Source organism: Aptenodytes forsteri, unplaced genomic scaffold (genome assembly GCF_000699145.1).
Source record: "Aptenodytes forsteri isolate BGI_AS27 unplaced genomic scaffold, ASM69914v1 Scaffold237, whole genome shotgun sequence".
NCBI lineage: Eukaryota > Metazoa > Chordata > Aves > Sphenisciformes > Spheniscidae > Aptenodytes > Aptenodytes forsteri.
Genome location: NW_008794451.1, coordinates 2,136,351 through 2,150,212, shown reverse-complemented (window position 1 = coordinate 2,150,212; position 13,862 = coordinate 2,136,351). Strand labels below are relative to the sequence as shown.

Sequence of the window (13,862 nt, the reverse complement as noted above, 5' to 3'; positions counted from 1 at the left end):
CTTGAAAGTATTTCCCCAGGACCGGTTAACCGATTGTGCCACATCACTCTACCTTTGGTGTTTAGGCTGGTTATATTTTTGCTGTCAGTTGCTCTAAGAGAAAAAGGCCAGTTCCACTGATTCTCAAGCTTGATTTCCCTCAGTATTCTATTTCAGTTATGACTATTCCATCCCAATGCTTCCCCACAGCCATTAATCATTGTCACTGTGCACAGGCATACAGCCAGGCTTTACAAAGCCATTTTACATTAAACCATACCCATCTACTGATTACCACTTCTAATATAAACATGGAACAGAAAAAAACAATTATCTTTAGTGTTCAGCCACTGGGAACATATTAGTTAAACCAATGTAAATGCAGAATAACACCATAGAAATCAGTAGATTTACCTGGGATTTACATTGTTGTAATGGAATACTCTTGGTAGTCTATGATTCAGTTCTACTTGCTTTATAATGGACAGAATATGTGGCAATATAATAAAAAATAGCACTGGAAATTGCTCATAAGGTAATGTTCCCATCCTCTGTCCACCTCTTTTCACAGTACAAATTGTAAGGAAAAAAGCTCACAACACTGTGATGACTGTAAATGTCTACTGTGCTCAAGATGAACACAGACTTTCAGACAAAAAAGAACTATGCACTGGCACAATATCATCAGGCTAAATGAATTTAATAAACTGCATAGAAAAAGAAATAGTCAAAGTCTGCACAGAATATAACTTTCTTTAGAAAAATAATCTGCTGAGCATTCCAGTCTTTAAGACATTTAGATCAAAACAAACACACCACACCTATAGCAGGTCAGACATAGGTGCACATTTATTTCCTATCTAACCAAATTAACAAGGCCATCTAAGAGATTCTGAACATTATCAAAATTTTATATCTGCAAATCTTCTATAGTTATCAGCTGAGACTTGTTTGGTGGTGCCTATAAAGAGAAATATTTAAAAACCTAGAGGAATGAGAAAAACCTCATTGAGTGGATTCAAGCTTGAGGAGTTACTTATTAAGTGCTTCATATGTCAGAAGCTACCAACAAAACTGCAAGTGTCGTTGTGGAAAGTCAGCATCCAGAATAGGAAAGGCAGGGGAAGAGAGGTCTAGAAAACACTATACAGTGTTTTCTACAAAAACACTGTATTTTGTCTACCATGACTACCCTGGGTTTCAGCTTATGGAGCTGCAGTTGACAAAAAAAAAAGCGCACATGAATTATTCACAGATTGTGTATTGAAATAATGATACAAAAAAAGGGATGTGAATTTCTAGTAAAAGTATCTGATAGGTACTGTCACTATCATCACTTCGGCTGTACCCATATAAAGGCATTGTTAACACAAGTTGGACAGTGCTGAGAGAGGCAGAATGCAAAAGAAGAAATGCAACTGACAGATCCAATCTGGTGTGCAAAAAACCTCCAAAACCAAACACCCCTGCCGTCCCTCAGACTGGAACATCTGAATTGGATTTAACTGACTTGATGTCAGTGAAAGAATTTGCTTATTTGCTCAGTCACTTATGTCCTGGGGATATGTGTGAAAAGACCAGCATTTTTTAACCATATACACCTGATCTGGCATGGTCCTCATCATCCAGCGTGAACTGCAATGAAACTGAGCTGCACAGGGAGGCAGCCTGGGAACCTTGTTTTGACTTGTGAAATGAGGAAACTGTGACATTAACATCATTGAGAAGGATTAAACAGAGAAAAAAAAAGAGGTTATTTACAAACTGTAACTGCATTTCAAGAATGTTCATGAACAGACGGGATTAGAAAAACACTAAACCTCCGCCCTTCCAATATTTCCGGTAGGGTGGGCTGTTGCTAATCTTTCCTGAACTTCTTATTGTGTTTTAACATCAGTCTCTTATCCTTATCTTAGAGTGACTCAAAAAAGCAGGCCCTCAGAGGAAAACTTCAATACTTTTTTTTTTTTAATCAATGTGTCACTGTTTGGCAAAGCTGGCAAGATGAAGTCCAAATTATTTTTTCAGCTAGTTGGCTGTTTGATCAGGTTTAGCTTTCAGCTCTGTGTGTCATTTCCTGCACTCCCAGGCGGCTCAGACCTAGATCTGCAGCCAGCTGTTGGCAACAGTCAGGCTCTTGTAAACAAGTCGCTTTCAGGTTGATCAGCTCTGTGCCACCAGAGCCAGGGGGAGAGGGCGTACAGCAATATGCGAGCAGAGGGTAGAGCAGCATGAAGAACTAGAGATGAACTATCATGGTTGAGGCTTAAGATGACCACAGATCTAGGTTCTACTCATGGCTCTGCAACTTCTACCTCAACCAGCTGTAAGTCCAGCCCAAGTAACTTGCTTATCAAGAAAGTCTACAGGAATTAAGCCATTTATCTCCCATAGGAGATCAAGTGTTCAATTCCTATTGAAAATTATTGTCTTGTGGTCCTTTGAAAATGACGAGATTAGTTTTTCTGCATCAGTTGCTCTTGGAGGAAGTATTAACAGCACTTTCTTTCCTCATAGCTGTAAATCAGCTCTTGTGAGATGATCTTGTATTCCTGTGATTACTGCTAACAAGAAAACTTTATGGAGGACAGCAAAAGTGGTATTTAACACCAGGTTTCCTCCAGCTTCCTCTCTAACTGATGTTCAGATTTCTTTAATTTCCAGCATAAAGAGAACTACATCTCTTTTTACATCAGCACAGAAAATACAGCAGAAAGACACTGTGTTCCAGCAGGTTTCAATCATACTTTTGGTGATAATGTTGAAAACTTCAGTCCTACACTGGCAAGCAGAGTTTTTAAACAGCAGATGAATGAATGCCACTGGGGAGCTAATAGAGACTAAACACAGCAGCACACAGTTCTCCTGGTGCAGCAGATCTCTGATGAAGAAGAGGTTAGCGATGAAAAGGGAAAGAGAAGCAGGATATCTGTATATATTCTTCTTGTCACGAGCAGCAAGGAAGCAAATTTTCACCATCTCAGCTGATATGGAGGTGTGAAAATAAGTAGGATGTATCAATTGACACTGGCTTTGGTATGGTCTTGTGGTATTGCTTCATGACAAAGTGAGAAGAGGGGAGGGTTTCCCCTGGTACTAATCAAGAATACAGCAGATAAGTAATCTGGCTACTAGCCACACCAGCTGGAACCTGTGATGCACAAAAGGGACTGCATACAAGTTCATTAATGCCCTCCCTCTTTCTGGCCACACACAGTTCCAGCATTTGTGTTTTATGTGGCAGTGAAAAAGAGGAATTGTGTCTTTCAGCCTCAATTATTCACTTGCTTCCACCCACACACTAACTCAGTGTAGAAATTGTTCCAGAGTTCTGATTCAGCAACATTCATTCTTTAATACAGCATTCCTCGCAGAGCTCCCAGCCACCACTACATGCAGAGGCAAAGACAGCCTGGACTTGGTCAAACACAGTCCCCTGCTTAGCTGCTTCAGGAGGGATTTGACCTGCAGTTTTTCATGCTGAATTTTCTGAGCAGATCTATTATTCAATCAGAATCTAAGAAAGTGGGTCTGCTTCTCCACTCCCACCTATTCATGTGAGACAATGCCATAAAGCCACCATATTACTCTGCTGACATTGGGGCAGAGAATTTCAATGTTAAATTAAGAACCTCAAATAGTTCTCTGCTGCTATTCATCAGGACTGCTGTCTCAAAAAGATGCGCAGCTGCCTTATGCTTTTGAGCCAAGTCTTTAATCATAGGGATGAATGCATTTCTTGGCAGTATCGTTTCTTGATGCTCATTATTTGGGAGCAACAGCAGCATTGAACTAAATATCTGTATTTAATGCATATTCAAAATGTTTTTTAAAGACAAAACGAACACCTCTTCCTCTAGATTCACAAAAAACAAAGGGAGAAGTTGTACAAAAAGCCTATAAGGCAGCAGGTATTCTGGGCACAAGGCCCTCAACTGCGGCTACTTTGCATATACAACTCAAGAGAATGCATTCCACACAGATAACAGCTTGGTAGCTGTTATACTCTACCCACCTGTTCAGGGCGCACTTGAGCATTAATAAGCTGGAAAACAACAATATCTGGGAGGCCAGCATCTTCCAGCAAGAAGGAAGTGAGAGTCTGCCCATCTTTCAAAATGTCTAGAATTCGTATTCCTCTTCCTGGATGAAGAAAGGAGCGCAGAGATCAGTGAGATACCAAACAAAGGAAGTTAAAGAACAACTCCTACCCTGGCTTAAACCTGCAAAAAGTATGTTCTTTGGCTCATATGCTTAGTAGTGACTAAAGGGGTCCAAAACTATTTTTGAAATTCAAAATTATTTTAATCCTTTGTTGTGGAATGATCATCAGAAAATGCTGAGTGTTCTGACTCTGCATATCTGATCTCTCAAAGCTGTTTCAGACTAGAACTTCAGCAATGGAAGCATTGAAAGCATCCCTGACTGCATTTGAAAGTCTCTGCCTTTTTTCTGAGGTAATGGTTTATTTTAAATGTTCAGATTCAAGAGTGCTACTGTTGTTAGTGTTCTTTCTTCCGGGCCTTGTGTAAATAACTTTAGCCAACCCTTTACATTTATACTAATTTATCACTTGCTGTCGATTAATCTTAGCTAGTTAACCTTATTCTATAGTTTTAAAAAAATGGCCTCTTGAAAATTTTTCACAAGAAAAACTCATTTTCCTTGGAGAAGCATAAATTGTTTGTAGTTTAATAGCCATATTAAACTAGCTTACCAACTATTAAACTAAAAACTTGCAAATCTTCAGATAAGCCAATGAGGCTACCCACTGTTAAATGAAACATACATGAGAGGCCACCAAATTTCCCTAACCTCATCTACAACAATATCCAAAATACTGCTGCTCTTAATGACAATCTTTTTTAACTCGTCTCTGTTACAAATCAGTATCAGTGTGAATTCTGGCTCAGCGTGGTCCAAGTGAAAGCTTGGAAAGTGAATATTGCTCATGTCCATTGAATACTACAGCCTTTATTAACGGTAGTTCACATAGCATCAACAGACTTAGGTAAAGAATGCTCGAAAAGCACTAGTTCTTCCAGTCTTTAGAACAGGCAATTGAAACTGATAGGAGCAGCATGTATCATACTGACATGGGGAACATAGCTTTAGACATCTCCACATAAACATGCACAAATTTGCTGCTGAGTGTCTCCATTTTGTGAGGTAAGTAGAGTCTTCTCAGAGTTTGACAACTAACTTCCACAATTCCATCTGCAATAAGCATAGTCTGTCCTAGGGCTGCAGGGGTTGAGCAGAACTTCTTCAGTTGCTCCTCCATGTATTTATTCAAGCAGTAAACACTGAAAACAATAATAGGGGCCTGTCCCCCATATTCTCACTGATGACTTTCCTGGTACCCAGGCATTGTGGAGGAAAAAGCACACTACAGGAACACATCTCATCAAATGTGTCACTGCAAGGGGGAGGAAAAAGCACACTACAGGAACACATCAAATGTGTCACTGCAAGGAGGGAATGGGACAAGGAAGGAGGACTCAAGAAGTGGATCCAGTTTAAGGAACCAGGAGAAGGAGCAATCTTAATTCTGACATTTTGTTAATTTTTTCATTGCTTAACTTCACAGCTATAACAATATTCTGTTAAGATTGTCGCTTACAGGCAATAGTAGTAAGCTACACACAGAGAGAACTTAAATAGTCAATTCTGCAGTACTTTTTTCTGTATAGAAACAGGTGGCAATTCACATTTTATTAGTTTAGCTCCAGAACTGACTTTGTTACTTTTTTTAATGAAACAGGTTATTTCAAACTTCTTCTTTTTTTAAAAGTAAAACACATTCAAAAACCCCACAGATTCTGAAAGACCATTAACATTATATTTCACAGGAATGTACTCTATTTTCCAGCTGCTGAGTAAAGCTGACACGGGATGCAAAGGCAACTTCCCAAACCATGGGGTGTGGTCCCTTAGCAATGTGTTGCAAACCCATGGCATGTCATGCTTCTCCTCACCTCTAAATAGGCAGGTTTGGTTTCTACAGCTGTATACAAACCACAGCTCGGATTATACTCAAGTTCTTGTTGCTTGCATTCTGGGGCATTTTGATTGTCTCACTGTTATTTACAATGAGATAGTCCCTTTCTTACTTCTAGTTAGAAACCTCTGATGAGGTAGTGGAGCATGTGTGTCAGATGGTTTATACACATCTTACTAAAAATATAGGGAGAGTGACTATTTGATTTTAATAAGAATATTATTCCTGTGGCAAAGGACTTGAGAATGGGACAGATCAATTCTCAGAGACAGTCCGTTTTTGTGCCATTAGTTTTAGGAGTATCTTTTCAAATTCTGTACTTAAAGCCCAAATATTAAATTAAAAAAATTATTATTAGTCCATTTCCTATTTTTCCCCAGGATTGCGTTTTGAGTTTGGGAGGCTGTTTTAAGTAAAAATTAATGGAGTCAGGTAATTTGCAATCCTGTTTATAAGAAGCGTGCAATGCCTTCTCTCTCTAAACACATCATCAAAGCAAGAAGAGTTTCTTTCTTCAGTGTTCCAAACCTATTTCAGCTAACACTTGAAACAAAGTATCTCTAAGCTCTTCTCTGTGTTATGCTCCCAGTATATATTCAGGTATATTCCTAGCTTTCCATTCCTCTGCATCCTCCAGTGATGCTTTCTTACTGCTGCCTCTACTGTAATAATAATCAATGAAATATCTTCATCCACGTGTTTTACTTTGGGTGGTGAGATACCCATGTTTTTGTGTTTTGAGTTTTGTCTACTGTTATTTAAGGAAGATGGTTGTAGAATGGAGCTGAATGCCTCCCTCCTTTCTCTCAAACGAAAGATGTTTGTTACAACAGTGGACTAGTTTTAACTTACCCTCTCTAACAGTAAGCAGAGTAACAGCCACATGTGAAATACATTATAATGTTGTCAGTCTGCAGAGTAACTACTAGTTCGCTCTCAGAAGGAAAAATTCAATAGTCTAAAGGATACAGACAAAACAATTACCTGCAATTCTTTCAGGATTAGTTCTCATTGTTTCCATAAACTGAGTCATAATGGTCAGTTCTTCCCAGATTCTGCCAAGGTCACGGATTTCAGGGGCTTCCAGTAAGAGCTCCTGAGCATCTTTATATACCCTTGCAAGGCTGAAAGAAGAAATAGTGAACCAACAATAATTTAAGACTGATGACTCTTAAGAACCTTTCACATAAAAAAAAAAGGTGAAGTTGACTCTGTGTTAGGGGTGAGAAAAAAACAAATTATTTTGTCCACAGTCTTGAAACTCAAAGCTCAGTTTTCTGGTGACCACACCCTAGTTTCAGGTGGTGTGGGATTCAGTTAGATTTGGAAGTCCGCAGAAGGTTTAAGAGGGCTACTGGTGTTGCAGAAGGTTGGCCTCTCATACACTTTCTTCATTAGCCATGCTGATCTTGCTTGGGAGACAGGATCTTCCCCAGACAGCATTCAGCTCGCAGCTGTGGTGCAAATCTGCTCTGGTTCTGGCCCAGGCTCAGCTCCAGCAGTTGGATGGGGCACTCTGGGCACACGCAGCCCTGCTCAGCCAGGTAAGTGACATGGAATCACCCAGACACAGAATCCTCCTCCCTCTCCCAGCTCAGTCCTCTGCAATGTAAGGGTGGTTTTTAGGTCCCTTCAAAACATTTCTTCTAGGAGAGGCAGGAAAACAGGAGTGACAAACTGTCACAGGCAGCTGTTCACCTACTGATTCTGGGTCAGAACATACAGTTCAAGCAAGGATGCAATCAGGTGCTGTGTTTATAAACAAGTACGAAAAAATTCTTATTGGCAGCAGGGGAGGTCATTACATTTCTTTAATGGTGTTATGTTTTTCCATACATGGAATGGTATATCTCAGTCCTCATGACTTATTTTAGCTTACAGGAAACAGCAAACAGGAAGGACTAAATTCTTTCAGAAAACACAATGTATTTGCTTCCTCTGTAATGCACTGAATTTACTCTGACTCACAAAGGGACAGTTTGCTCTGTAATAAGCAACCTATAAAAGCCAGAATGTATAGAAAACAGAACCCTCTAGCTTCACTGTGTGATTGACTGTACCCCACAAAAAAAGTCCAGCTGACTATTTTAAATCTTGTTTACTAGGAACAAAAGGTCAAATGCTAAGTTAACTCCAAGCTATGGACTTTCATGTGACTGGAGCTTTAATGGCCTTGACATTGTTAGCTCATTAATTTTCATCATTGGATGCTCCAAAGCAGACTATTTGCAAAGGGAGATTTGGAGCATTTTTTATAGCTATTCTAACAGGTTTTTACTCTAAGGCTCTTTGTCCGCTATGCTGTCTTTCATGACTCAGCTATAACAAACAATGCAATGAAGCACTCCCACAGCTCTTTTTGACTAACAGTCCGGAAATCTCCCATCCTCCTATTTTGTTAATAAGCTTAGTATCTGAAGGTTACTATGCTGACTAAAGTCTCACAAGTATATAGCCAAAACAGGTGCTACATAAGAAGTGGCAGTGCAGATTTTCCTTCTGCTACTTCATCAGAGCTCTCATTCAGAAGGGACAACTCAAGTGATGAGAAAAGAAAGTTTAGGGGTTCCATACTCTTATATCAAAAAGATTTGTCCTGAGACATTCACTAAGCAGTAGGCAATAGGAAGGATGGATTTTATTAAGTGAACACGTGTTCCCTAGAGACTAGCACAACTGTACTCTCTCTCAAAAAGGCCCAAACCTACCATCATGAGCTCTGTTCCAACTTTGCCAACCATTGTTGGAATGAAACCGATGTGCTAGAACTGAAAGTTTTTGTCTTCCAGTATTTGCAGCCTGGTGTCTTCTTAAATGCTCACCTTTCCCTTTTCATTCACACCACAGAACAATTCTTTAAAATATCCCTCAGTGCACTGAGGGACCTCTCTAACCAGGCTGAAGATACTCCATCCTTTCTCCTTGCATCATTCATGCCCATGAATGCTCAACAGGTGCCAAGAGCAGGCTATTAGCATTTGCCTAGCAGGCCTGTATTACTGCAACCCATTCTCACACATACAGCTCTGCTTACATGGAATTCTTGTAGTTGGACACAACGCCTGGACCCTCTCCATGGGTTGGGCTGCGGAAACAGGGGTTGTTCATGTTACAGAAGATGCCATGTAACCATGGCAGTGTTCCTGCAGATGGCATTGCCTTGTTTGGGAAGTGACCTAGAGTACGGAAACACAGAATATAAATGATTAGGTGTTTTTTCTAATGCAGCCTGTGTGAATCTAAATAGCATGATGGGTTGGCTCACTACAGAAGGAATGTGATGGAAATCATATAGGTTTCTCTTTTACTAGGCAAAAAAAAAGTCACCAATATAAGCAATATGTCTATTTTCAACTGAAATAAATTCTGAGGTAACTTTTTTTTTAAAAAGTAGCAAGGCAGTACTTTCTCAGTAACAGAATTACAGAAATCTACAACTTGATAGAATCTTGAGACCTCATGTAAGTCTGACCACAAAGCATCTCTCAGGAAAACTAGACTTCTTTTTTTTTCCCCTCCTCACTGGTAATTCTTACAATATATGGCTATAAATAACTAAACTACTTGAAGCAAGGTCTGTTCTTTTGCCACTGGAGAATAATACTTGGCAAACGGACCTGTACCTCTGTCTCAGAACTTCTAGCCATTATCTAGCACAAGTCAGAGCATTAAAACATCTTAAATGTTCTTACATTCATGTTGGCGATACAGTGGATTAGCTTTCCTCAGCCAGACAAGGGCAAGAAATAATGAGAGAGGCCATACAAGCTCCACCAGAAAACGAAGCTGGAAAAAAAAGAAAAAAATCACTTCAAAATAAATTTTACAGATGAACCATGTATAGAGTCAGTAAGTGACTAGAGGGCTGAGGCCCCCTCTCACAGCAGCAATGCCCAGTGCAGCATGTGCCCATGGTTATCCCTTGCCTGTTTCACCATTCGGAAAGGATACACAGAAATAGCAAGGATTTCAGAGCCCTGTGAAGCATTACCATTAACTCAGTGGCTTCTCCACCTCTTCTAAAGAAATGATTAAGCATCCTGACCAAGGTAAAAAGAGGCAACAGCTAGTACTAAACTGCCAGATAGACCAGATATAAGTCTAAATAGTTTTTATACAAAGTGGATAACAATACAGCAAAAAAGGATTAGATGCAAGAGAGAAAAAGTGTGTGTGTGGGAGTTTATCCAGTTTCACAATGTTGGGCTCATTAGTAGGCTGTCAGTGCACTGTGCTTACCCAAAGGTAAAAGACTTTAGCATAAACTTACATTCTTTGATCTTTACTTTTGCTTCTTTTTGTCATCATTCAACATTATTAATTTTCTCATACAGGTAGAAATGCATACATTAAGATCAAACACCTTATTCAATAACATAGAAGACCCCATCAAAGGCCACTTTATTGCCCGGATCTTTCAATACACTTAGAGCAGTCACCAGCTCTCAGTCACGACAGAAAATCAAGGGCACTGCTTTACCACAGAGCAACATCCTGCCTGGTTTTCAGTCTCTTTCCTCTACTACTGTGTTTCAGTTTGTTTTACTGACCCTGTGTGTTTTGGCAGAGGTTTGAAACTACAACCCTTTGATCCTGTGACACAGGCTTTGGGCTCTGAAGACCAGCTATGGGATTTTTGTGTCCAGCCACGTGGCACTTTTTTCCTCCTCCCTACAAGAGCCAGGACAGACTCTCTCCAGAACTGGGGTTGTAGCACATGCACAGGAAAGCCCTCCCTGCCTCCTTTCTCTTGCTCCTGCCTCCCTGACCAGGCACCAAATATGTAACAATAACACATACAGGAGCAGAGCCAGAGACAAGATGGGTCACGTGTGAATGTTTTTTTTCAAACTGAGCCATGCAGAGCAAAAGATACTCCACAGCATAATTAAGAACAGGTTTTTGGAGTTGCCTTGTTTTTTCCACTATAACTTCGTCTAATAGCTTTAGTTAAGCACAGCTTATGCTTACAGCAAAAGGGTAGAAAGCTTTACACCAGGCAACCGTTTCCTATTTCACACTTTTTCCTCTTAAGGCTTTTTTAAAATAGAACAACAACACCCACCCCCCCGCCCAACACACACACCTAGGAAGTTATGCATGCCTGATATTTTTAAAGCCAGGCAAAATCTTACCAGCAGCAAAGGGCAGATGACACAATTATTAGAGAAGGAAACCTGCCATTGTACAGCTCTTCTCCTTGACAGCTGTTGTGCACAGCTCGGAGTACAGTGTTACAGACCCTTCTCAGCAGGGGTCCACAAGGTCTGATTAACACCCATTGCCATCCATTTGATAAGACATTTGGGACAAGCACTACACACCCATAAACTCAGAGGGGTAAGAACTGGGGAAACTCCTCGGTTGTCGTCTTTGCTGCAGACTTAATCTGGGTTAACTGCTCAGATGTCGATTCTTACTTCATTCCCAGGAAATACAAAATCCTTATACTTGAATTCAGTAAGTCCTTTCTGTCTGAGCTAACTAGTTTGGAAGGGATTGAAGGCTAAAGCACAAGGGAAGCTTTCTTTCAAGCTGGTACACAATGTGTCATGAGGTAAGGACAGACCACCTCTGATTCTTTCCTGTGATCCTTTTCCTGAGGACACACAGGTGTCTCAGAACTCACTAGAAGGATCAGAGAGCAGCCCATAAGCCTGCAGAACCACAAGATAAACAGCCAGAAATCCAGCAACATGCACAGAGAAATGTAGTATCCAGACAGAGCTGTAATGGACCAAGCACAGTGATACAACCATATAAATGTGACAAGCTTAAATTGGCTGTGGATCAACTGTTAACTCTGTAATGAAGTCTTTCCTCTTGTGAATTAGATTAGACTAAATGATGAACTTGAGTAGAAGATTGAATATGTCTCCATTTATGGTACTGCATGATGGTTAACAAAAAACACACTGATTTTCCCAAAACACATTTTATAGCTACTTTTGACATTATGGATTTTTGTTTTGGCTACCTTGTTTCTCTGTGTGGACAAATAAGCAGGTAGGTTTATATACTTAGAAAAGGAAATGATTTTACTGACTCTTTTGTAAAATGTTTTACTCTTTAGAGTGAAGAAAATATTTCTCTGTGGATTACATCACTGTGCTTACAAGCTAGGAACGATCATCATGGAAAACGATCTCTGGCAACACCAGGAAACACCAAGTTAGCATTTTTGAAAATTCTGTAAGAAAAAATAAACAAGAAAAAAAGAGAATTCCTGAAGCCCAAGCAGGCACTTTGGGTCACATATCTGAGCAGATTTGCCCAAATAAAGCAGTATTTCATACACTGAAAATACTGAAGAATTACATAAAGATTCATTTGCTAAAACTTAAAAAACAGTGGCTTCCAATTCTCTCAGTATACTCATTTGAAGATCAGAAAGATGTGGATTTTGTTGGTGGTTTTTTTTTTTCTGAACTTGAGAACCAAACTACTACAGCTCCTTGACAATCAGTAACTGAAGTCCAGCTTCAAAAAGGGGTCCTCATATTTGGTGTAATTTAGCTCAAGTATGGATTGGTGACTTTCATACTGTATTAAATCATGAGCTGGCAATGTTACATGCATCAGCTCTTGATGGCAATGTAGACTGTGGGAGAAAGTCTGCTGGGAAGCTATGAAAGAGAGGGCATTCAATTTATCTATTAAGAAAATCAGATAATCCTTTGATCCTGGAAATTTCAGCATGTGAGTCATTCCTAATGACTAAAATCAGGTCAGCATAGGTAAGTATTTCAACTCATCCCGTGGTTCAGTTTGACCCTATTGATCTCTGCTTTTATGGCAAAACTGTTTGCATGACTGTTACGGCCTCACAGATGCCCTAATGTACTTTTCTATTATTTTTGGTTTGAAACAGGCAGTCTATATAGGACCTCATAGGGACTTACTTTGCCTGGAAACCAGGCAAAGGGACTTCCTTTGCTGGACAGAAGTAGTTGCAGTACATCAGATTACCAAGACCCTAGTTTGAGGTTTTGTTTGACTCTAAGAAAATTTGGCTTAAAGAAAAAAAAAAGAAAAAGTAAAAAAAAAAAGAAAAAAGAGCAATGATGAAATAAGGTGGAAAGTAATAAATAAATTTGCTCTGAGACCAAGTATCGTAAGATCTAAGAGGATTTGAAAGGATTTAAACTACTTCTCTGATTTTCACTTTACTTATGTCATTCAGCCATATTAAAAAAGATAAAATCTGTGTGAACTTTAGGGCCCTAATTGGATTCGTGTCTAAGAGCAGCTGGGTGTGAGGAGCAAATCTAAAATTAGGAAACAAACCTCCCTGAGCTGAATGGTGCCCACGATGTTTTCTAACAGCAGATCTTTTTATGTGGAAATACAAAAAAATTTTACTACCCACAACTCTTCTAGTACATAATACTATTTGTCAAAATAGCATTATACAAGTATTCTATGTTTAGTGTGTAAAAAGCAGCTTTGCAAACTGCACCAGACAAGATCCCAGACAGCAGGCCCATACAAAGATCACATTTGATTCTTTGAGGAATTCGTGATTTTTACATGCTGATAAATGTACCAGTCACTTCATTCAGTGGAGTGCATGGTCCAAAGCTGAAATCCAAAGACTAATACTTTACCTTTTGTCTTTTCCGGAGGATCCAGTTCTTCCAGAGTAGAAGTCTGACTTGCCTAAAGAAGCTCATTCTTCTGCATCAACGCTTCTGGTTAACCTGTGGCAAAGGATGCATTGCCATTTCTCAGCTGACAGCTGAAACAGACCTCAGAGCAAAATAACAGCTTTCTGTTCTTATTTTAAGATTATGTTATCATAGAGATCAGTTCCTTTCATTGTCTGCACCATTTAATTTTGCACTTGATACACTACCATACATGAAAAATCATGGTTTTCCTT

The 13,862-nt window shown here is 39.6% G+C and overlaps 1 protein-coding gene across 1 annotated transcript in view; it reads right to left on the bottom strand.

Moving 5' to 3' along the window:
- Window positions 1–13,653, bottom strand: part of ABCA4 (ATP binding cassette subfamily A member 4) — a 78,150-nt gene extending 64,497 nt beyond the window's left edge. The window contains exons 1-5 of the mRNA XM_009290483.1: window positions 13,588–13,653; window positions 9,673–9,766; window positions 9,015–9,156; window positions 6,965–7,104; window positions 3,995–4,122 (exon numbers count right to left, since the gene is read on the bottom strand). Coding sequence (XP_009288758.1) covers window positions 3,995–4,122; window positions 6,965–7,104; window positions 9,015–9,156; window positions 9,673–9,766; window positions 13,588–13,653 — 570 coding nt within the window. The remainder of the gene's footprint in view (window positions 1–3,994; window positions 4,123–6,964; window positions 7,105–9,014; window positions 9,157–9,672; window positions 9,767–13,587) is intronic.
- Between the last annotated feature and the right edge of the window lie 209 nt (window positions 13,654–13,862).